General features: G+C 39.5%; 1 protein-coding gene and 1 non-coding gene across 3 annotated transcripts; both read right to left on the bottom strand.

Annotated features, from left to right (window-relative positions):
• Positions 1-1,579: 1,579 nt before the first annotated feature.
• cpa6 (carboxypeptidase A6) lies at positions 1,580-20,942 on the bottom strand. 2 transcript variants are annotated; one of them, XM_085418656.1, is made up of 11 exons: positions 20,770-20,942; positions 17,480-17,555; positions 13,074-13,198; positions 7,569-7,683; positions 7,034-7,135; positions 6,849-6,953; positions 4,876-4,986; positions 4,387-4,477; positions 3,001-3,203; positions 2,777-2,861; positions 1,580-2,514 (listed from the first exon to the last, which is right to left on the bottom strand). In XM_085418656.1, exons 2-11 carry the CDS (start codon positions 17,483-17,485, stop codon positions 2,300-2,302), a joined length of 1,158 nt encoding a protein of 385 aa, XP_085274782.1. In that variant the 5' UTR covers positions 17,486-17,555; positions 20,770-20,942; the 3' UTR covers positions 1,580-2,299. The 2 variants fall into 2 exon arrangements, with proteins under 2 accessions (XP_085274782.1, XP_085274781.1); XM_085418655.1 differs by lacking the exon at positions 20,770-20,942 and adding an exon at positions 19,854-20,727.
• On the bottom strand, positions 8,769-8,841 carry trnaa-agc (transfer RNA alanine (anticodon AGC)). The gene has a single exon. It is a non-coding gene; the product is annotated as a tRNA-Ala (tRNA).
• Positions 20,943-22,212: the final 1,270 nt, after the last annotated feature.

Raw genomic sequence — 22,212 nt, 5'->3', positions numbered from 1 at the left:
TCAAAGAAATGGGATGTTCTTTAAAGGCCAATTCAGTCACTTAATTTCCACCAAGAAGAGCTTTTTTTTCTTTTTAGTTATGAAAGGCCAAACTGAATGCAGGAAGAACCACAAACAAGCAGCAGCTTGAGAGGAAACACAGCACTAAGGGTCCAGGCTTCAGTCACTCATTGGCTGCAAAGTATTAAAAGCATCATATATAAAATTATATTCGTTTGTCCAAATAATTTTATATTAAATGTATAGGAATGTCTGTAATTAATGCACTTCAGTCACATATTGATAGTTTGATTTTAAAATTCACTGTGGTGGTTTACAGAGGCAAAACTGTCTTTGCATATAAACCTTCATGGTCGTATTAAACCTATGTGTGAAAGCCCTGGCGTAACATGTTGCCACAGTGCCTTAAACCACCAAGCAGAAGAGTTTGCTGTCTTTTGTTGAATAAAACATAACTTTCCTCTGACATGACATGCACATGACCTACAGCAAACCTGTGTGTGGTATCCCTGTGGGCATTTTGTTAAACATTTTCATTGTAGTAAATATGTAGTAGCCTGTGAAGGGATCATGATACAGTTAACTCAAACAGAACTGAAGTCGATCCTTTTGGGATTCTCAGTTAATCATAACGGACCCACTTAACTCTACATTTAGAAACAATACAGTGTAAATAGATCTGATTGTCATCCTTGTAAGGACCCACAGATTTTTTGGAGGAGGGGGTTAACACACTTTACTCGTGAATGAATGCAAATGTAGTTTTCTTTAAAGATTTCAGCAGAACTTAAAACCTTAAAAAAAGACAATTTCAAGTTGCTGCTTTTTGTTTTGCTCATGTATCAAATCAGTTCAGGAGTGATCGCAGGCTTCATTTTTGGTGGCAGAGCAATTTTAAATCCCTGCACATGGCAACTTATTTGTCTGTGGTTAATTTCCGTTATAATTTCCCAGTCAATTTAATCTTTATGGTATTTTGCTTATTGCCTTACCTCATACATAACTGTGCATATCCACACATTCAGATGGTGCTACACTGCATTTTACAGCCTTTAGCAGAGTGCAACACATCCAGGAAATCTGGCAATTTGACAACACAGATTTGGCAGTTGTGGGCGGTATAGTTCACTTTCACTCGGATCGGACTGTCCCGCGTGTCAGTCCCACCGTTTCTGAATCCATAAATAAGAGCAGAGCTGCAGAATCTGCAGACTGGCTACGAAGAAACTAAAATAAGAGGCAGATGTTTGAATCGATCATTAAATGCTATTAGTTAAATCAAAAAAGGTCAGAACGTTATTCATTATAAACATCTGCTGACTACAATGATGTTTATCATCAAACATGGCGACGAGTATGTGTGCAAAACACTGACAGAACATAAATGAGGGCTGAAAGCGTGACCTTTAACCTTCTTGTAGATGTTTGCATGAAAGCTATTAGGAATGAATTATTTCTAATGATGTCAGTTGCAGCCAGAGGCCAAACTAAATGAAAATAGGCCAAAACAAAATGTACACCTGTAAAAGCGGACAAGCAGAAAGGCAAAGAAGACAGAAATTCAATTACAAAAAATATATTTTGTTTTATAAAACAACGTTTATTCAGGTCAGACACTTAAAAAGATCTCATGATAAGAACATAGCCAAGCACAAGTAAACATTTCAGACACTGTCTTTTTCCATGCCTGAGTAATGACACAGTAAGCTGCTGAGGTCGCAGGTCATTCTTTCTAAATGTTAGTCTGGACCAAATGAAAGAGAGAAAAAAGATCTACACTGAAATTTACCACTCTGAGCATATTTATTATTAGTAATAAAGGTTTTTACGCATTTTATGAAAATCTAGAGTGGCACTTGGTAAGAATATTTCCTAGAATAAAAAAAAACCAACCAGAATAGAAACAGGCTTAAAGATGTTGTTCTTTTTAAACTTGTATTTAATAAAGCACATTTTAGAAGACATAAAAAATATTAGCTTTATCTTTACCATAAAAGTGCTGCTGTAGCATAATGAGTGATCGCATGACCACTATTCACTGTAAAAAATAAACTTTTTTTTAAAAGATGCATTACTTAAAAGATCCTGTAGGGTTCAAGTGTTTTTTTAGTGTTTGGTTTGTTTGCACACAAAAATACATCACCATCAGCTGTTATCAGAAAAAGGAGAATAAGATGAACGACAAATTCAAATTCACGCTCTGAGGATCTTTGTCGGTTCTTCGCTTGATAACATCTGAGCGGAATATGAAATCTCAGGAAAATATTAGGTGCTAAGATAGGTAAGTCGGAGGGTGTGGTCATATATATGGAAATTTCTCCCTATCTGTCTTGCACTTCTTCAGCACTCCTGATGCGATGGCTTTCACGGCTCTCATAGTCTCAGTGCAGGTTGGCTTTATTAGGGATTCAGGTAGAAGGAAACCAAAATATCCCGTATCCCTCAACTCAAATGCAAATGCGTAGGGGATCCCGTTCCTGTATGCCCAGTCGATAGAGCTTCCTGAGCTGACGTCTGCAAGGAAGTGCAAAATAGACAAGGGTAAGGAAAGCTTAAAACAGGAATACCTTAAGTTAAGTAGCTTTGATTTTAAAGCGTTCCATTTCTGTTGCTGCAGGTGAGCGTTTAGATATCGCTCCTCTCTAGAGCAACATTCAAGGCAACTCTGAACTGATCTTGTATATTAGAAAACTGGCATTTTTCTCCTAAGTTTAAAATGAATAACAGCTCATTTCCATTGCCAGAGCGCAATATTAGAAGGATTCGAGGAACTCACACAGAGTTGTGGAGGCAGGTCCGTATCTGTACTTCACGCCATAGGCAGAGTACAATGCTGTCACTGCATTGTGAGCTGCTGACTCCTGGATGCATGAAAGCAGAAGGCTAGCTCATCTCACATACTGCATTTCTTTAACACTATCAAAGGATCTGTACTAAGCAGCTCTCTCAGATTAATTAAAAAAATAAAACTCAGTGAGTGTTAAGCAATAGATATCTTACCACACAGTTGAAGTTGGGGATTGTGGCATACTTGTAGGAATATGGGTAAAGCAGCATTTGTGCATAGGCATGAATGGATATGTATGCTTCCACGCGTTTCTTGTGCTTGCGCAGGAACTTAGCGACAGCTTTGACTTCAGGTTCAGATTCGGGGAAGGGACCGCAATACGTGTCATCGCACGGATGAGAAGAGGCACCTTCATCTGGGGAAGCAAAGGGAGAAACCACGTCATCATATCTTCTAACCATACCAGGATGCTTTAAGTGGCATCCTTAATCCAGAAACAGTGACCAAGCAGTAAGTGTAAAGAAATGGAAGTAGAGCAGTAGTTCGCATTGTTGGCACAAACTTTCCTGCGGCGTTTCTGCGTGGAGCATGTGTGCGTTCCTCCCACAGTTCAAAGATAAGTGTGTTTGGTGGATAGGTGATTCTAAATCGGCCACACGTGTGGCCATGTGAGAGGGGGAAAAAAGAGCTTTAGAGAGCATTAAGAGCACAGAATAAAGTGCTGTGTGAATGTGTGTAAATGGATGAATGGGGTTTGTTGTGTAAAGCTCGTTGAGTGGTCAGTAAGACTGGAAAAGTCTAGAAAACCAAATGCCAGCGTGAAGGGGAACTAATAAAGACACAGACTGAAATATGATCACATTATAATCCTTTGCAGACAACCTTATTTCACTCACCTTGACCCAAAAAAGTAAAGAGAAAAGCATCTGAACACATGCTGGTTTTAATTAAAGCCGTATTTTTAAAACTACGAAGTAAAAAGGGCTTCTAAGGTGACTAGTATTAGTCTGAAATGTGTTTGTTACTTTAGAAATTATGGGAGAAAAAAAGACATATTTCAAAGTTTATTTCAGGGATACTTTTTCTAAGGCTCAATTATCATGAAGTACATTTACACTTGAAAGTCCTTCTTAAATATATCTATAAATAGCAGAGGCAAATGAAAAACCATGAATTTCAGTCAGACTGAATGCTATCTTTGGGCTCACTCTGTCCTGTTTCATGCCTTTTTACAGCAGTCCATTACTGACTAATCAAATAGACTATAATTCATTTAATTATGGTATATTTCTCACACCATTTCCAGACTTTTATCATATATTTTGCACATATTCTCAAACTGTCATATGCCAGAACTCTAAATGCTGTGAATTCATGACCGAAGAGATGAATTCCCTTGAAGAGATGTTCTTCATGAGGTATAAAGAAATCTTCCACTCCTGTGTGTCTAGATGTATCACAAAAAAACTTTATTCTATTTTCAGCCTATGTCCTCACTCTCTAGAGAATAAATGAGAACAAATGGATGTAGTTGTTCCTACGTACATAGGGGCACATATATACTCTTAGTCAGATTTGTCAGGTGTTATTTTACCTACCACACCATTTTACTTTCCAGTTTCTGTTAGCGTCCACTCCCCTGCAGTGGAACTTGTGATTTTTGGACCGTGTCTTTCTCCAGAACCGATCCTGCAGGCAAAAAAAAAAAAAAAAAAAAAAAAACACGTTCTTGTCCACTGGCAGTAAAACACATCTGAACAACAGGTTCATTCTTCCTGCATGCAGCAAAAAAATATAGACAATTAAACATAAATTAAGCAGCATAATAACATATAATATCATGTATTAACATAAATTGCATTATTATTTCTCCTGTTTATACGTAGACATTTTTTCTTTCTTTAAAATTATTCTACAATCTGTAGGTGGAAAAAAACAAGCTTCCAGCTTCCCTTCTTTGCCTTGTTTTTAGCAAGCAATCCAAAAAAAATGCAATAAAATGTATATGTAAAATGTGCTTCCCCTCTAAGAAAAGCTTCCTCTCAAAAATGTACATATAGAAAGACCAGCAGAAAAGCCTACAGTACCGTAATCCAGCTGAAACGATAGCCATCCACATTAAAGACAGGCATGATGTAGAAGTTGAGCTGGTTCAGTAGTCTTGTCATCACAGAGTCATATTGGTATGAGTTGATAGCCTGTAATAATAATATAATGTAAGTCCAGTGTAATTATAAAACATGCTCAACTGAAGAGGCATGTACTTGCAGCCCCTTCTGGTTGCACTGATAGCCCAGCTCTCTCAGGGCAAAACGTTCATACGTGCCATCACAAGAGCATTTGCTGTGTCTCCCAGCACAGTCTCAATGTGGAGAAGATACCGGGAGAGCTGGACAGGGCGGTGGAAGGGCATCAGGATTAGTAACTGCTCCTTTGGGCCGAGAGGAGCACTGCCAATGCCTCACAAAATGACTTCCACGTGCATTTATCTGACCAAATTTTGAGATTCAAACTCCATGAAACTTATAAGGATGCTTGATTGGCATTTGCCAGAGCGGCCTCACAGTGAGCACATCTTAGAGATGCCTCAATTTGTCTGTGTTTGCCTGTCTGTGACCACCACCTGCAAACTTGTTCTCTTTTTGGGGTGTTTTCTTTTCCAAAATTCTGGAAAAAAAAAAGATGTCCACACTTTTTCCCCCCAGTGACCCTAATACTCTTTTGTGAATGCGCCATTCTGGAGGAGCCGGATTACCTGTGCAAGCAGAATGGGCTGCAGGTACTGTCTCATGCTACCATAAGTGGCAGGGACGTGAGCAAAAAGCAAGAATGGAGAAAAATCAGTCATTAGGGATAAGGAGAGAGCAAATGTCTGTGACTACCACCTGCAAACTCGTTCTTTTTTGGGGGGTGGTCTTTGTTTTTGCCTCTCCGGTGCACTCGTTGTCACTTTCATTTGCATGAAAGCAACTGAAATTGATTCACAAAGGTTTCTGCATAGATTGATATCCCTGAAATTTAAATGACTTTATGTTACACTGTGATGATCAAGTGTTCCTTTAATTATTTCTGAGCAGTGTATCCTTTTTATATTGTATTCAGGCTCATTATCTATTGTGCATTCAAACAACTGAGTCTGACAGCATAAGAGGATTGGAGCTATGAGACCTGGGCACTGGGCTAATGCTGCTTATACCTGCCTTTTAACCAGACTGAGGCCAAGGTTAATGTGCTTAAGGCTTGAACAAAGATGGCACCCTGACCTCCAGTGGCCTCCCTCTGTCACTACACCACAGCACATTTGTATTTCCGTTCATCATGAGTCCATTTAAGGTGAAACAGTCATGTATTTGACTTTTGCCTTTCTAGAAATTTGAACTGAACCATCATACCGGAGAATGTCAGTGCAACAAATCATTGTTCTGTGAACGGTAAGGTTCAGTGTAATACACTTTTTACTAGCTGATGTTTAAGCAGTTATTTACACCTCAAAATAAGAGGATTTTAAAACAGCTGGTTTTAATGCACCTCACAGGTAACATTCAAAAAACACTCAAAAAAACACCCAAAACAATCCTTTGGAATTCACTTGAAGTCAGCGCTCTAGCTTTACAGATAACAGATTTTCCTTTAATTTTCTTTACTTTCTGGCACTTATTGTGCTGGACTGTGTTGAAAATCCCACTCATCTGGCATTTAAGCATTATAAAATGAGCCATTAAATGTTCTTGCAGTTAATGTCTGGCTCTGGTCTGGTACCGTCCTCACTTCAGAGAGCACGGAGACTTTAAGGGTGCAAAGGAACTTGTGTAAATGCCTGTGTTATTTCCAGCATTTTAGCTGTAAAGTATTTTCTTAAGTATTTGGATAGCTGTAAATGACAAGTGAACAGATGTTGGCGCTTTGATGAACAGACCATATGTCACAGATAGCCTGAATGATGATCTACAGCAGGCAATCAGCGGGATATACATTGTGTTCCTGTCGAGGCATTTTTCGCGCATACATCAAAGAAAGAAAATTGTAAAAATTAAAAGCAATCTGCAGACATTATAAGCACCTCTTTAACAAACCACTGGCAGAAGGCAGGTCCTATCCACTCTCTGGCGTGAACACCACAGTCGATCCACACAGCTTTCTTCTGGAGACGACGTTTCTTTCCTAGCTGACAGGACACGAGCATTTTTAGCTTTAGATTAGGACAAGACAGTGTGTTTGTTAGTTTTAATGTGCCTCCTCTCCTACCTGAAGCACATAAAGCGGTCTTCCTTCATATGACTTCCCAACAGAGAACACGTCAACCAGATTGGGGTGGGTTGTGTTCATCATAAACATCCAGCTCTGGATCTGAGGGACAGGAAATGATGCAGGGAAGTGGATCTTAAAAGACTTGTTTACATAATTTTCAGAAGTAATTACTATGCATTATTGCACATCTGTGTGCTTTGTAAACGTGTGTTGTACATTGAGGGAGAGGATGAAAGCTCAAAGGACAAAAGATTTGTCCTCTGAGCTATGCTGTTTCATAGGGCTTGAAAGATTTGCAAACCAGGAGCCTGATCAACCTGGGAAAATAAACACTCTAAAGCTGTGAAGTGTCTGAAGTGGAGCGCACGTCTCGGTGTGTGAAAGCGCGAGGCCGTGGGAAAGACACATGTGGAACTGTGTAATTGAGAGAAAGCACCCTTAGAGAGGTTTTCTGTTTACCTTGTGGGTGCAATAGATTAGAGAGCAGAGGGGAATGAGAGATAGGTAGGTAGATGTTGGGCTTCATGTCTACCTCTTCCAGAGAGTGGTAAACCTCGTAGTCATACTGAGCCTCTGACCTCCGCTTGCGAGAGGAGCGATATCCCGTCTGCTTTTCAATTTCCTTCTGTAGATTGGAGATAAATACCCTGCGTGAATGAAAGAGAGTGAAGCAGACAAACATGGTACACATTATAACCACTGTAGCATGTTTCCCATCGGCACATTTGGTACTCTGACTGTATGGTGTATGGTTTATTAGACAGTTAATACAAAGATAGAGGAGGGTGTGAACTAGCCAAAGGGAAACATAAGTAATGTAATCTAAAGAATACAGAAACAGAGCTGCCCTATGTCTCATTGTGCAGCTAATGTGTGGAGATTCATATCAGGAAGCACTGGGGAGCATTTTTCTGTAAGTGATGAGTCACTACACTTTAAATTTCCATCCAAATTCAGTCCAAATAGGAGGCTGGGATTTAGAGATTGCAATTCTGTAAAATGGCAGAAGTTCAGGAAAGAACTCGTGAGCTCAGCTCAAAAGTTTAGAAGCCCCAATTCCAAAAATGTTGGAATGCCATGTAAACAGAATGCTTTGTAAATCTTATAAACCAACATTTATTCACAATAGAACACAGAAAAAATACAAAATATTCTATTGATAAAATGCAATTTTAATAAAAAAAAAAAAAAAAGATAATTTTAATTTGATGGCAGCAACAGGTCTCAAAACAGTTGGACTGGTGGGGGAAACAAAAGGCAGTCAAAACCAGCGGTGCTAAAAAGAAACAAGTGAAGGGACATTTTGAAACTATTAATTATCAATGCATTGTTAATATGACCGGGTCAAAAAAGACCATCTTAGAGAGGCAGTTTCTCACAAGTGAATATCTCTGTGAATATCTCATCATCTACAGTTGATGATAAATTATTATCATATATTTTGGAGAAATCTGTGCGTAAAGGACAAAGCCAAAAATGACATGGTAAATGGACTGATAGTTATATAGCGCATTTTTATTCTCCTGGAGTACTCAAAGCGCTCTATATACAACATGCCACATTCACCCAAGCACGGTCCTCTCTGCTTTTAGGTGCTTACTAACTACCATTCACTCTGCGATGGCTGAATTGGAGAGAAACTCTGGTTAAATATCTTGCCCAAGAATATTTGGGGTCCGATCAATAGATGACCTGCTCGACCTCCTGAGCTACAGCCACCCCAAAATGATACTGGAGAATGCGGGCATCGATCCCGCTACCTCTCGCATGCTAAGCGAGCGCTCTACCATTTGAGCTAATTCCCCGCTAAGCCCGAGCTAACTCCGCTCTCATCAGGTTCGCAGGCAGCACTGCATTAAAAACAGGTATGCTTACAGTTTTTCTCAGTCGCTTTGGTGCGTTTCTCAGATCAGAATTGAAATTCTCATAACTATTAGTTCAACCTCCACAACACTCAGTCATTTGTGCACATCATAGTAGCAATTTCTCCTCTCTCTGAACAAACTGCAAATGATTTTGGACATGAATCAGTTGCTTCCATACATTTCCCTGCTGCTTTCTGACATTTCCATTTGCTTATGTCATGTCAGTCAAAAGTAATCATACCTATGGATGCTGAATAGTCGTTCCCAATAAAACTAATAGTCATACATCCATTGCTTGAGTCATCACACACAAAATTGTTGAACTAGTTATCACATGCCAAATATTGGCCATCTGTCAAGCAAATCCTATACCTTTCTGTATCATTGTTCCTGGAAATGTCTCCGAAATTGAACAATTGATCTCGGGTGAATTACAGCTGTCACTCATGAGGAGGCGTGTGAAAGTTTAGTTGTAACCAATGACAAACAACTTGTTCACTGTCAATTATGGATGAATCCTGTGAATCCCCAATTGGCAAGCATATATAAACTGCGCAGGAGCTAGTGTGTACCATTTCTACACTTCTGTGACACAAAATGGAAGGTCAGCACCGTGGAAGAGGGGTGAGGATGCGGGGAGGAAGGGGAAGAGGGAGAAGAGGCAGATATAGGCGGATTCCTAATGAAATAAGGGCTACAATTGTGGACCATGTTGTCAATCACGGCCTCACCATGGAGGAGGCTGGTCGAAGGGTGCAACCCAATATTGGAAGAACTACTGTCAGTTCAATCATTCAAACATTCCGTAGGGAAAACAGGTATGCAAACAGTAATACACTGTACTGTACTGTGCCATCTCAGACACATCACATGTTACTGTACTGTATTTGCAATTTCACAAAAAGTTCACTCTGCACCACATAGGATTGTAAGACAACCTCGCGGAGGCGGAAGAGGGCCCCTTTTTACCCCACAGCAAGAAGAAGCCATTTGTGCAATGGTCATTGCAAACAATGCAATAAAGCTGAGAGATATACAAAGCGCTGTCATAGAGAATTACACGGTATTTGGCAATATTGAATCTGTTCCAATTTCAACAATTGACAGAGTACTCAAGAAAAATGAAATCCACATGAGCAAATGGCCCTGCTAGCAGCCATGGATGCAGCATGTGACGACATCACAGCAGGGTCCTGCAGAGGATGGATTCGCCACTCCAGGAGATACTTTCCTCGCTGCATTGCGAGGGATAACATCTGTTGTGATGTAGATGAAAATATGTGGCCAGACAGACAGGAACGTCTGGATGTGCCAGAATGATTTACTGTACTGTTACATGTGCTGTTTATTGTTCACATTAGTGCACAGCTCTACCAAATGGGTGATTTTATGTTTACATGTATTCTACAGTGCACAAGTGACTGTAGCATATTTTTCTTTTGCACAATTCTGTAGGATTACAAACACTTCTACACAATGGAAATGTGAAACGTACGTATTCAGTGTCTCAGTTACTCCCAAGACTCCCATAACATCTACAGTAACTTTACTGCACATTTCAGATGGCTGTACAGGTAGGCCATAGTGCTGTCATCAGCATTTTCAGGTGTCACCAATTGTTTTTGCAATGGGAAACACTGAAATTATAAACTGTCATAGTGGAAACATGACAATACCATTTGACTATCTTGTTCATAAAGATGGTGTCAAGACTTTTCATTTTGATGGCACTGACAGTTTCATTGACATGGATACTTGCTTTTGAGGTATGGATAATCAATTCTGATTATAAGCACCTCTTTAACAAACCACAGGCTATCCACTAGGTTTTGCAGTTTGCACTAATTGTTTTGGGAAATGCACTAACTGCTGTGCAAATGTTAATGGTGTTCTGAGAAACGCACCAAAGCGACTGAGAAAAACTGTAATATGTCATGGAAATCACTGCATGAGATCAGGAACACTTCCAGATATCACTGTACACACGGTTTTCTGTGACATCCACAAATGGGGGTTAAAGCGCTTTCACACAAGCCACATGTAAACATGATCCAGAAACACTGCCATCTACTCTGGGCTCATTTTAGATAGATAGATAGATAGATAGATAGATAGATAGATAGATAGATAGATAGATAGATAGATAGATAGATAGATAGATAGATAGATAGATAGATAGATAGATAGATAGATAGATAGATAGATAGATAGATAGATATCCATAATCATATACTGTGCATGCTACCGTTGTATATAGTGTATTATCTTACTTATTTTTTATTTGTACTTTATTTGTATTTTTTCTTCTGATATTTTTCCGTCTGATATCTGTACCTGAGCTGAGGTAAGGCAAAAAATTTCCCCGTCGAGGGATCAATAAAGTCTAATCTTATCTAATAGTGATGATAGATCTACAATGCTAAATTGCACACTGCATCTTTCCTACAGTCCAGACGATTTACTGAAAACATCTGACACGTCATGAAATGAAAAATACAACAAAGAAGACAGAAGACTGTTGAGCAGCTAGAATCCAAGGATCTCATATGAGACAGCAATGGGACAACATTCGTCTCCCCAAAGTCCAGCAGCTGGTCTCATCAGTTCCCACAGTCCCCCACATTTACAGACTGCTATTAAAAGAAAAGGGGATGCTTCAAAGTGGCAAACATGGCCCTGTCCCAACTTTTTGAAATGTGTTGCTGTCATCAAACTCAAAATGACCTTACTGTTTCTTAAAATAGTGCATTTGAGTTTAAATATTTGACATCTTTTCTGTTTTTATTGTGAATAAAATATGTTTACCAGATTTGTAAATTACATTCAGTTTTTATTTACATTTTACATGTCTACATGTTTTTTTTTAAATTGGGGTTGTACATTTTGAAATGCATTGTATAATTTCAGTTATTTCTTCTAGACTAACCTTACATTACCACAACCGACATGGTTGTGGATACGTAAGCTTCTGAAGGGACTAAATCTGTATAAATCTTGCACCATGTCTGTTGTTGGCTTGTCAGGGGCTTGGACTGTACATGGAACAAATAACACAGGTGATTAGTGACAAAAGTAATTTTTGATCAAATTACCAGGATGCAGGAAAACACATTTGGAAATAATGCAAACTAATGATAAGCAGGTCTGTATGAGTTTGTCTTTTAATTTTGCTTCTCTCATGTGTTGTTGCCTGTAGAGATGATATCTTTGTATATACAAATACCTGATAAATTGTGTCCCTATTGACTGCACTACCGCTGTGAATGAAGCACACAGGTATTTGGGGGTGCTGGGATGAGGCAGTAAATCAGGACTCCTGGTTTTATTGTTGACTCATTGATGAGACCATGTAACTAAGGTCACCCTCTCTCATCGCTTGCAACATCTAAACCAGTTTTCCACCTCATCAATCTCCCTGCTGGTAGGAAGAATCATAGCAGTTATGCTACTACTCTTTATGAATTACGAAATATGGTGTAATTGAGGTTAAACCACAGTTATAAGCATCATTACCTGTACACATACGATCCTTCTTCACCTCCCACCTGAGTCTAAAGCATATCATGTGATCTTTTTCAAAGCATTTTTTATAGCAGGTACGTACTAAAATACATTTCCTCATAACGTCCTTCTATAACAGTTTCTATCCACAACTCCTTTAATGATGCTAAAAATTGGGTCATTATCCTGTGAATATACTGAGATGAACAAAATGAAACCCCTAACCACCCACCAAAGCCTGTCCCCCCCGCCGCGTAAACCATTTTGTGAAAAATCCTCAATCAGTCAACAGACAGTGGGAAAAAAAAAAAATCCTCCTCTGCGCTTCAATTCCTCCCCAAGGACTGAGATGACAATGGAATTTTTTCTAGCTGTGGCTGCTTTGATAAAACTCCATCATTTCAGCGCTAATTTTGATGAGGGATGGTGTCGAGAGATGAAAGCGTTGCTTTTTGGAGCAGATTGATAGAGTGTCTCTGATGTACGTGTGTGTGTGTGTGTCCCAGCTTTGTGGAAATATGAGGGCCTTTGCGTGCAAAATATGGCCTATTCTGCATGTGGAAATCACATATACTGTTATGAGAAAGCTGAGTAAACAACCTTTGGATAACAGATGTGTCAAAGGGTGCATGCATGAGAGTAAATATGAGTGTCCATGCTTTTATACTTACTGATAATCAATATTTTCCCACTTTAAGCGTGCGTGTAAACCTTGCGTGTCGTTACGTTTCACGTGGACATCCACTGTGGCATTGTGACAGATTAGAGAAGCACTGTTGGGCTGCCAGAAATCCACCTAATGGAACACAGTGAACATATTAGGGTTACAGTGACAGAAACACCCAGCAGTAATGTAAAAGTTCTTACACTGTGAAAGTGTTCTTGGGCAAAAGCAGCCTCACTGAAACGGCAGTTTTATCTTAAAAAGTATCAAATTTAATTCATGAAATTTTCCTGCTTATCGATAGAAACTTTCCCATGAAAGGTGCCAGGAGTGCTAAAGAGTGAACTGTTAGCTGACCGGTCGCTATAGTTGAGCGTACTGTATGCCAGCTATCACGGTTATTATCACCCAACTTTAATGGGATTAATTTAATTTCTTTGATAAAAACAAATATTTTTTAGTTTGTGTGTGTGTTATGCCGTCTACCCAAAGAAACTCACTAGAAACTGGACTTGCACTTACACAGCAGAGCTTTAGGATTTTTAAGACCGATACCAGTGCTGATATTTGGTGATTAAAAGGTTGGATATGTCAGGGTTATACTCATAACATAAACAGATTTTCCTGACATTTGTTGTGTGTAAATATTTATGAGTCCTTACTGAGATACTATGACAATGCAGTTTTAAAATAATCTTGTTCTATTTTCCCAACTACTCGTGGATTACTCATTTATGCTCAGGACGATCAGCTAGTTGTTGTGTTTGTGGTGTTCCAAACACGTGCTGGACAAACTAATCAATCAATATATTGGACTGCATTCAGGCTTCATAATATTGTGCTCTTCTAACCTAACTAATCATTCAAAGCACTTTACTACAAACCATATTCACTCATTCATACTTTATTCTACACCTTTAAACACTTTCTATCAAATGCAAGCACGCACACGCACACAGTTTTATTAAGACCCAAACAGGGAACCATTCCTACTTCCGTGTTCAAGCAAATTTGGGGAATGATTCAATGGAGCAATCCAGAGTAAATAAACCTCACTTGGCTTTCTCCTCTACTATATGACCTCAAATATCTTTGATAACAAGGTCTTTCAGTACTTATCACGATGTGATAGCCAGAGTCCTAACAGCCAGATATCCTTGCCAACCAAATAAACAAATAATAAACCACATAGTAACTATAGCAGTAAAACTGTGGAAAAAAGCGGAGAAGACGAGAATTTAAAAGGATTTAAAACAAACAGGAAGCAACTGATCTACCAGTAAAAGCACTGTAGTCACTGTAAAGAGATTGCTGTTTCTATGTTTGCAGATGTGTACGCCCTCAGCTGGCTTTCATTTTCTGCATGGGGGCAAAACATGCACATGCTTGTTAATGTGTCAATTGGTTTAATGCTTTACAGAATGCATACCAGAATAATTTAACTACGTTTAGAGCCAGAAGGGTCAAATACCCTCAGCTGGAATGCATGGTGCCCCTGAGTGCGAACCCCTCTCTATTCCTGCACTTTTATGGTGTTTCCAAATGGTTAAGCACCCCAAATGTTTCAGCACTGCTCGTCTTTTAGCAAAACAAATCCAAAACACATATGCCAGAAGGCACTCAAATGTCCCTGATCAGATAATACAATTCCTTAAGTTAACATTTTATAGCTGTATTTATGTGCCTCAAAGAGGCATTCTTCATCTGCCTTATAAATCTTTTATCTCTTGATTGTTTATTTGCAGCGTAGCCATAAATTGGATTTGTTTTGTTTTGGTTGATGTAGCACAGACACGGGCAGAACAAGAAAGAAAAAGTTACGGTTCAATAAAAATGGAGCTGGCTCCCCTTAGGCCAGATGAGGTGAAATCAAGTAAATGAAATCAAGTTGGTCAAGGTAGATTTAATATAAGAATGCCAACAATGCTAACGGGGCTGTCTAAGCTGAATTAGACAAGCTATAGCATCTTAAATGCATTAAATCTGTTTGGAGGTCAGTCATACCTGGAGCAATCAATATTTATTCTGAAAACCTGTAAGGCCCACATGGATTGTGACAGTTTTATCCTCAAATTCAGCAACAGCCTGTTAACAAAGACTGTCTCTCCTGCTGTGGAAAAGAGATTTTCCACTTATGATGATGTCATCTATAGGAAAACGCTGAAAGTTCTCTACAAACATATAAAATGATTTCAATATGACAGGAATATCAGTTTCATATTAGCCTGTGGATGTCTCAAACAAATCTAACATGAGCCCCAAAAGAAACCGAAGCTAATTCTTTTTTGTAGCTCCCATCAAGGCCCTGAATGTTTCTGTTTATCTCAGTTTCGTCTCGGCTGTTACAGCTGGAACTGTTAGCGGTTTACTCTATCCGTTGTTTGAAAGGAAAACTATCAGTAACCACGTAAAGCCCGTGTTTTCATGCAAAGCTAATATTAAGTGTAATACCCATTTCCATCTCCTCAGCTCTAAAGGGTTTCCAGCTTTTTCTTATGTACAAATAAATTAAATGTTCTCGAGCTTTAAATAGTTGGTCAGAGGAAAAAAGCAATATGAGAGTATTTAACTTTAAGAGCTTGTTCTTGACTTTTTTTTTCTATGTATTTTGTTGTTGTTTTTTTAACATTTTAGGGAGGAAAGAAATCCTTAGTTGAAGACACTGCCGAGCTTTTTCCAAAATGAGGAGCCCAGGTAAAAGGAGATCTCTAAAAAATGATGCTATTTTGTCTGTGATGCGTCCGATTTTTGACTCACCTGCACCCTGAAGTGTATTCGACCTCATGCCTACCCTGAAAATGAAAAGTTTGACTTGACACTGGAGGCATGGCAGTGTGAACAAGCTACTGAAAACACATGTCCACAGCTGTCCAAACAGTGGCTGCTGCTGCTTTGGTTGGGTGGCCTTGAAGCACCCTGTCCACTGCCCATTCATACAGAAAACTGAGGCCCGACCAGGAACCTGGCTCTCTCTTAGTGTCGCTCCCTACAAATCAAAAAGCATTTACTAAGTACTTCTCTGGTTTTTTTTGTCTCTCTTCAATCCTTTTTCTGTTTTGGGCCGTACTGGCCTGGCGTTCCTGGACCACTTGCGGTAAATGGTATACCAAAGAAAGCTAAAACTGACCACACTGTCTGAAAACCAGGATTTTAGAACCACCAAGGCTCAATTTTTTAAATGAACTCTACAGTTATTATTTCTACAAGCAGACTTTCAAGGTAATTATTCTGTAATAGCAAACCTGTCAAACAAAATAACCCTCAGATTGTACATCTGTGAATATATGAACATAATTAGCCATGGGAAAAAGGTGCACCCAGTCTCCCGTTTTTAGCCTTAAATTTAAGTGTATTTTTGATCTTTTGAGAGCTGTTAGAAGGGACAAAGTGTTATTATTCCTTCCCAACTCCACATTTGCCACCTTTGACTCTGTTAGAGATCCTGGACCTTGATGCAGTTGATCCACTGTCTGAAACAAGCTCCCTGCCTTCTCGCTGTAAACGAACTTTCTTCTAATCTCTCACCAACTGTGCCCGAGGATGGCCGTATTAACGACACCCACTCTCACTGACATCAGCGAGAGACAGAAGAGAAAACTGGTTAAACTGAACATTTGGCTCACATATTACTTACAAATACTTTGACCTCATTATTTGAAACCATATTTAATATGAAGCTCCACCATTCTAACAAGCCATATGCCATATATTCCAGAAAATAAGGAAAAGGATAATAGATCCGCTTTGTGTTCCTGCTCACAGAGGATGACTGGATCACTGGATTTCTCTTTGTAAGTCTTAATCTTACAAAATAGAGAGTCCTGATATGAATTATGAATTTGCAAACAATTTAGCTTTGCATTAGCAAACTAAAGCAATGTATAATGAAGGCCATGCTGTTGGCTGGGGTAATTACTTCCAAATGAATATGGGAAAAGAAGCAAGGGCTGTTGTGTCCTGCAGGGGTTCCCCCCTGTAATTTCAGTATCTTTGAAACACATGTTCATTTAGTTCTTAAGCTGTGAGACATCCAGGCGTTTGACCCAATATGACAAACTCCTTTGTATTTCATCCCATTTTCTTTTGGTGTTTCATATTAAAAATGATTGCCGAGTGTCTCGCTGACAGTATCTCAGTCTCTCAGATTGCAAATGTGTCCTGACTGTGACAGATGAACACACTTGATTGCTTTCTGCCTCATTGAAACTGTCACATCGCCTTGTCGGCCCACCATCCCACCGGCATCGGGGCTAACTGCTTGTCCGTGGCCGATGTTCAGCTGTCAGACATTCATGTGGGCTGAATAATAACAGATATTAAACTTTTAACATGCTAAAAGTATCACATCACATAAATATATAGCACCTAGGAATGGATATAAAAGGTGTACATGAAACAAAATAAAGTGCCAACCTTCATGTGTCCGAGAATTTCTCTTAGGGTCCGGACCTCCTCATCATTACTTGGCGTGATCTTGAAGACCTGATCACTGTGAAGAGAAAAGCTTTTGTAAGCACTTTTTTTAAGTATCCTAAAGTTTTTTTTATGGCTCTGTAACAGGTCTTTGATCCATTTTTTTTGTTTTGGAAAAAACACATCATTTAAAAAACATCTGGGCCATTGTGTCAGGTAATGAAACTGGCTTTTGTGCCAATAGAAGAGGACACTTCTTAAAGCAGCATAGATTGTAGATGGGGGGAAATGGGTGGGTCCTTTTTCAGTATAGATGACAAGGATCAGACCCCAGCCAAACAATCTGTCTGAGGTGTCATTAAAGGATTATATTTCATCGTTTCCAGCTCTGCAGGTTGCACCCTCATACAGTAGCAGCGGCAGCTGCTTCACATTTTCATACTGCAAATCAGTACATCTTGTAAATATGGACTGATGTCATGTATTTACCATTTAAGCATAGTATAATGATCTTTTGTTTCTAAATTAGAAGTAGCAATTAGTTTAATGCATTTGCCTACTTTTAAAAATATAGTTAAACCCTTTTTCCAGTTGTGTAATTTTAGATAAATCCACACAGATAAAACTACAGATAGATATTTAACAATGAGATTTATCTTACTAGAATTAATGGACTCAATGAGATTTAAAACAAAACCCGAGTGAACTTAAGAAACAAGAATACATTTGACTGCAAAAAAGTTAAAAATTACACCACCGAGACAGCAATCATTACACCCCCATACAATTCTTGACATGTTCACAGATAATGGAATAAAAAACTGTAACCCCGCGAACCCTGTGAGTGCTCCTAATCCAGTCTGCAAACCACGTTTTTATGCCTGGCAGCAAAACAAAGGCTCTCTTTTTCCTCACTGTGAATCTTACATCATGTTGCTATTAAATCTGCAGATCTCAGCGTCTTCACTTTACCTTACAGTTAACATGCCGGCAGTATTTTCATTACATTCTCTTTACGATAGGCTTTATTTTATCTGCAGAGAAACCTGTCTGTTTGCCTGGTTTTCACACTTTTCCACCTTCTCTTTGAGCATCTTCGTCTTTCACTTCTTTCAAAAGTCTTTTAATGGTTTGTCACACAGGAAGTTGGGCCCCCCCCCTAAACAAAGGTGGCAGTAGGCCATTCTAAAGGTCTGAGCAACAAAGGCGTCTGGGTGTCCCACATGAGTGACTGCCCCATTTCACGCTGCTAAAAAAAAAAAAGAAACCCAGCCTGTTTCCACGAAAAGAGCAATGACAGAAGACATACTGAAACACAGTTCCTGAAACATCAGAGTAACATGCGTTTAGAAGAAGGTTCACAGGACTTTGGTACAGTAATATAAGCATGGCGTAAACAAAGACAGCCTTTAGCATCCCAATGCTTTTTAGGCCAAATCATTCCTTCATGTTTTAATGATTCTCAAAGCTGACAGCCTGTTTTTGTTACAAAGCTGGACTGGCAAAGACATTTTGCTTTGTTTCTACCAGCTACGGGGCTAAAGCTGTCCTTAAGTTGTCAGTCTGTTGATTCTCACAGCAGAACCCTTTCTGGGATGGAAGCAATTTGTTTTTAAGACGCTCAGGCCCTTAAACCGAAAAGCTCTCAGTAGTATTTTATATTTAAACAAACTACTCTGAGCCTTCCTCCATTTGGAGAATCCAAATTTCAGTGTCTGATAATGCTCTGTTGATGAATTACATGATATTAAATGAAAAGTTTGGAAGAGGAGGCTTCCAGTTGTGATAACCTCCCTTTTCTATATAATACCAAAACATAAACCCTAGAGGAAATATCTCGTTGTCCAAGTGCCCCCCAAATTTTTAATCTGGGGTCAAACAGTGATATTAGTAATTTAGGCGATGGGGTGCTTTGCCTGCATTCAGTCACATGAACCTGCAGACAGACTGATAAACCAAGACCTTTGATTAAAAAAAACAAAAACACCTCATAGCATTAGTACTAGAAAAACATTGCGCTGGAAGCCAGTGCAGCTTCAAGAATCCCCACTGTCATCTGTGCTGTATTTTGAGTAATCTGGACACAACAGACACGGTCTTATACAAATGCCATCAGTCAACAAGAACACTCTGGGAAAAATTTAGAGCAAACTTAAACATGGTATTATGTCTCAAACGGGAAACATGGATTGTGGAGATGGCGAGCACAAAGGCTGTCTTTGTTCAGTCTCTCATAAGATAAATGGTAGTGTCTGCAGACGACTTGTCAAAGTGCGCCTTTCCTTCACTCTAAACACTTCTGTCTCCCTCTCAGTGTTTACGTGAATGGGAATCCCAGTAGCCTCAGAAATGAATGGGGGGGCATTTCACTCACCCTGCGTAGCGGTTGTTGTAGAGATAGCTGAGGACGGGACACAGCACGTTATTGCAGATTATCACCCAAGTCAGTAAAACCGATGCGCGAAATGCTCCCATGTGGTCCGGTGACATTTCTGATCAAAGACGGAGACACTCTGAAGGATGCAAATAAACTAAAACAAAAATGGAAACTTGATGATTCTCGGTTCAGCCCACCACCATCAGCAACAGCAGCAGCAGTTTGGCAAAGTCGCGTATTGGCGTGCACTCTCGTTCAGTTCTTCCACTGACGAAAAAGGTGCAAAAAGTCAGTCCACTGACACGAGAGACACTTTATCAACTCTTTGAAGCTCTGGAGGGAATTGCAGGGTAGCAGCTCTTTTTAAAATGAGGAGGACCTGAATCGCGTGGCTCCGGTGTGGGCGAAGCCGGTAACTGGATCCCTCTCCGGTGCGTAATGTGCTCTGAGAGGATAATGAGCTTTAATGCCAGCCGTTAACCCGCGTCCGCCTCAGGTTATTTTTTTAAGGAGATTTATATATGTTTTAATTTTTAAGTGATGCATAAAGTTCTGATTGAATTCACCTCTAAACTTTAAGAGAAATTTTCTTCCAGTGTGTTCAGCTCAGGTGCTTTTTTGGTGCCGATTAAACATCCTACATCCGCATACAAACAATACACATGCTCTTCTCACAAGTAATTTTCATCAGCGCTCTGATCTTTTTTATATTATTAATTGTATCCCCTGTAGTGAGAATCCTGTTACAGTACCACAGTGTGCACCTTTAGGTGGAGCTTGGTATGAAAAAGAGGAGTCTGAGCCAGGAGAAGAACAAGAAAATGCTGAATCCGGAAAACAACATGAGAGGACTCTCATTCAGACCCGAGGAACCTTCTGAGATCCTAAACCTTCTGCTTTCCTGTTTACTTACATCTCTGTACTCTGAGGCCAGTGTCATAATAACCAGCTAGCATTTCTGTCAGTGCCTTGGCCTGACTCCACCATGGAGGAATTCCTCTGATGACTCTCCTTGTTCTAGGCTTTTTTCGTGCCTCCCTTTGATCCACTACCTATCACCCAGCACGGTGATTAAATGTCTAAGTCAACCGCCAGCCTTTTCCTTTTGTGATTGCATGGCAGCAGCACATTTTTCACATACTTTTTTTCCAGTGTCAACAGCGCGCCACCTGTTCTACACCAATTACTCTACAACAGTCTCCATAACACACCCTTCTCTCCCCCCCCCCCCCCCCCCCCCCCCCGACACACACACACACACACACACACACACACACACACACACACACACACACAGAGGAATAAAGTGCGCACTCACTTTAGGCAGTGAAGATATAAATGAATAACATGAAAACTAAGACCTTAAAATGGGATCGTTTTAGTTGTACCGTTCAGATAAAGGTATTTTCAGGAGTCAAGAGCTCAGATTTGGCTTGGTACAAACTCTAGGTTGATAATTACTGTTTTAAAGGCTCCTTGTTGTGCCTAAATTTATATAATAACATCAATATATACATTACTGTGCAGACGTCTTGAGCCACCGTGAATAGATGGATTTTAGTTCTGCCAATTTTTCTTTTGTCCAGTTTCCTCAAATTTTTAAGGAGACACTGCACACCATGCTGGGATATGCTGATTTTTTAAGCTAATAGCGCTTTGAGAGTCACCTTGTTGGCATATAAATAGTATTTTATGTCTGTCAAACTGTGTTAAACTTCTCAGTGATTCAACTAAAAAATGGGAACAAATTATGTGTTTTTGGAGACAGGCTGCTGGTAACAGAGTGCCGAATGATGTCATTTAAAATAGGTTCTTTGCTAAGTTGTGTCCTATGTGTAGACACAACACTGGTTTATCCCTTGAGTTAGGTGCCTTTTTATGCTTGAATGATTCAGAGGTTAGCTCTAAAGTGAAGAAAAAGCTTTCCTCTGAAAATGATCAGGTACAAGGACTGGACTGAAAAATGAGTAACAAAAAAAGACTTTCAGAAACCCCAACAAACTGCTGCTCAAGGTCACTTTAAAACATTACAAAGAGCCTGGATGCTTGGAGAGAGAAAAAATAGGGGTGCCTCAAGACAATTGCACAAAGCTGTTAACTTTGTATCCTGCCACGATCACTCAAAAATCAGTCCTAGGATACTCATTATAAAGGTGTTGACTTTAGCTATTATTGAGATAGTGCCTGTTTTTGTCCACAGACTCATGCACATCCATTCTGAAACCTCTACCATGTAGGACTTTGTTGACTTTTGCCTATTCTATTCTATTCTATTCTATTCTATTCTATTCTATTCTATGATTTTGTACTAACAACATGTTTCAGAAGCAAAAAACAGAAAATGACACGTTGCTCT

This window comes from Rhamphochromis longiceps, linkage group LG9 (assembly GCF_057381845.1).
Source record: "Rhamphochromis longiceps isolate RC_006_pf linkage group LG9, R_longiceps_female_GT1.1, whole genome shotgun sequence".
NCBI classification, from domain to species: Eukaryota; Metazoa; Chordata; class Actinopteri; order Cichliformes; family Cichlidae; genus Rhamphochromis; species Rhamphochromis longiceps.
The sequence above is the reverse complement of the archived record's forward strand: the minus strand, read 5'-3'. Positions and strand labels throughout refer to the sequence as shown.

Coding starts and splice junctions, on each gene's coding strand:
- cpa6 (XM_085418655.1), bottom strand. CDS start 19,969: ATGTCACCGGACCACATGGGAGCATTTCGCGCATCGGTTTTACTGACT. Junction 17,556..19,853: donor TACAACAACCGCTACGCAGG/GTGAGTGAAATG, acceptor TTCTCTTCACAG/TGATCAGGTCTTCAAGATCA. Junction 3,204..4,386: donor CTGGAAAGTAAAATGGTGTG/GTAGGTAAAATA, acceptor TTGCTTCCCCAG/ATGAAGGTGCCTCTTCTCAT.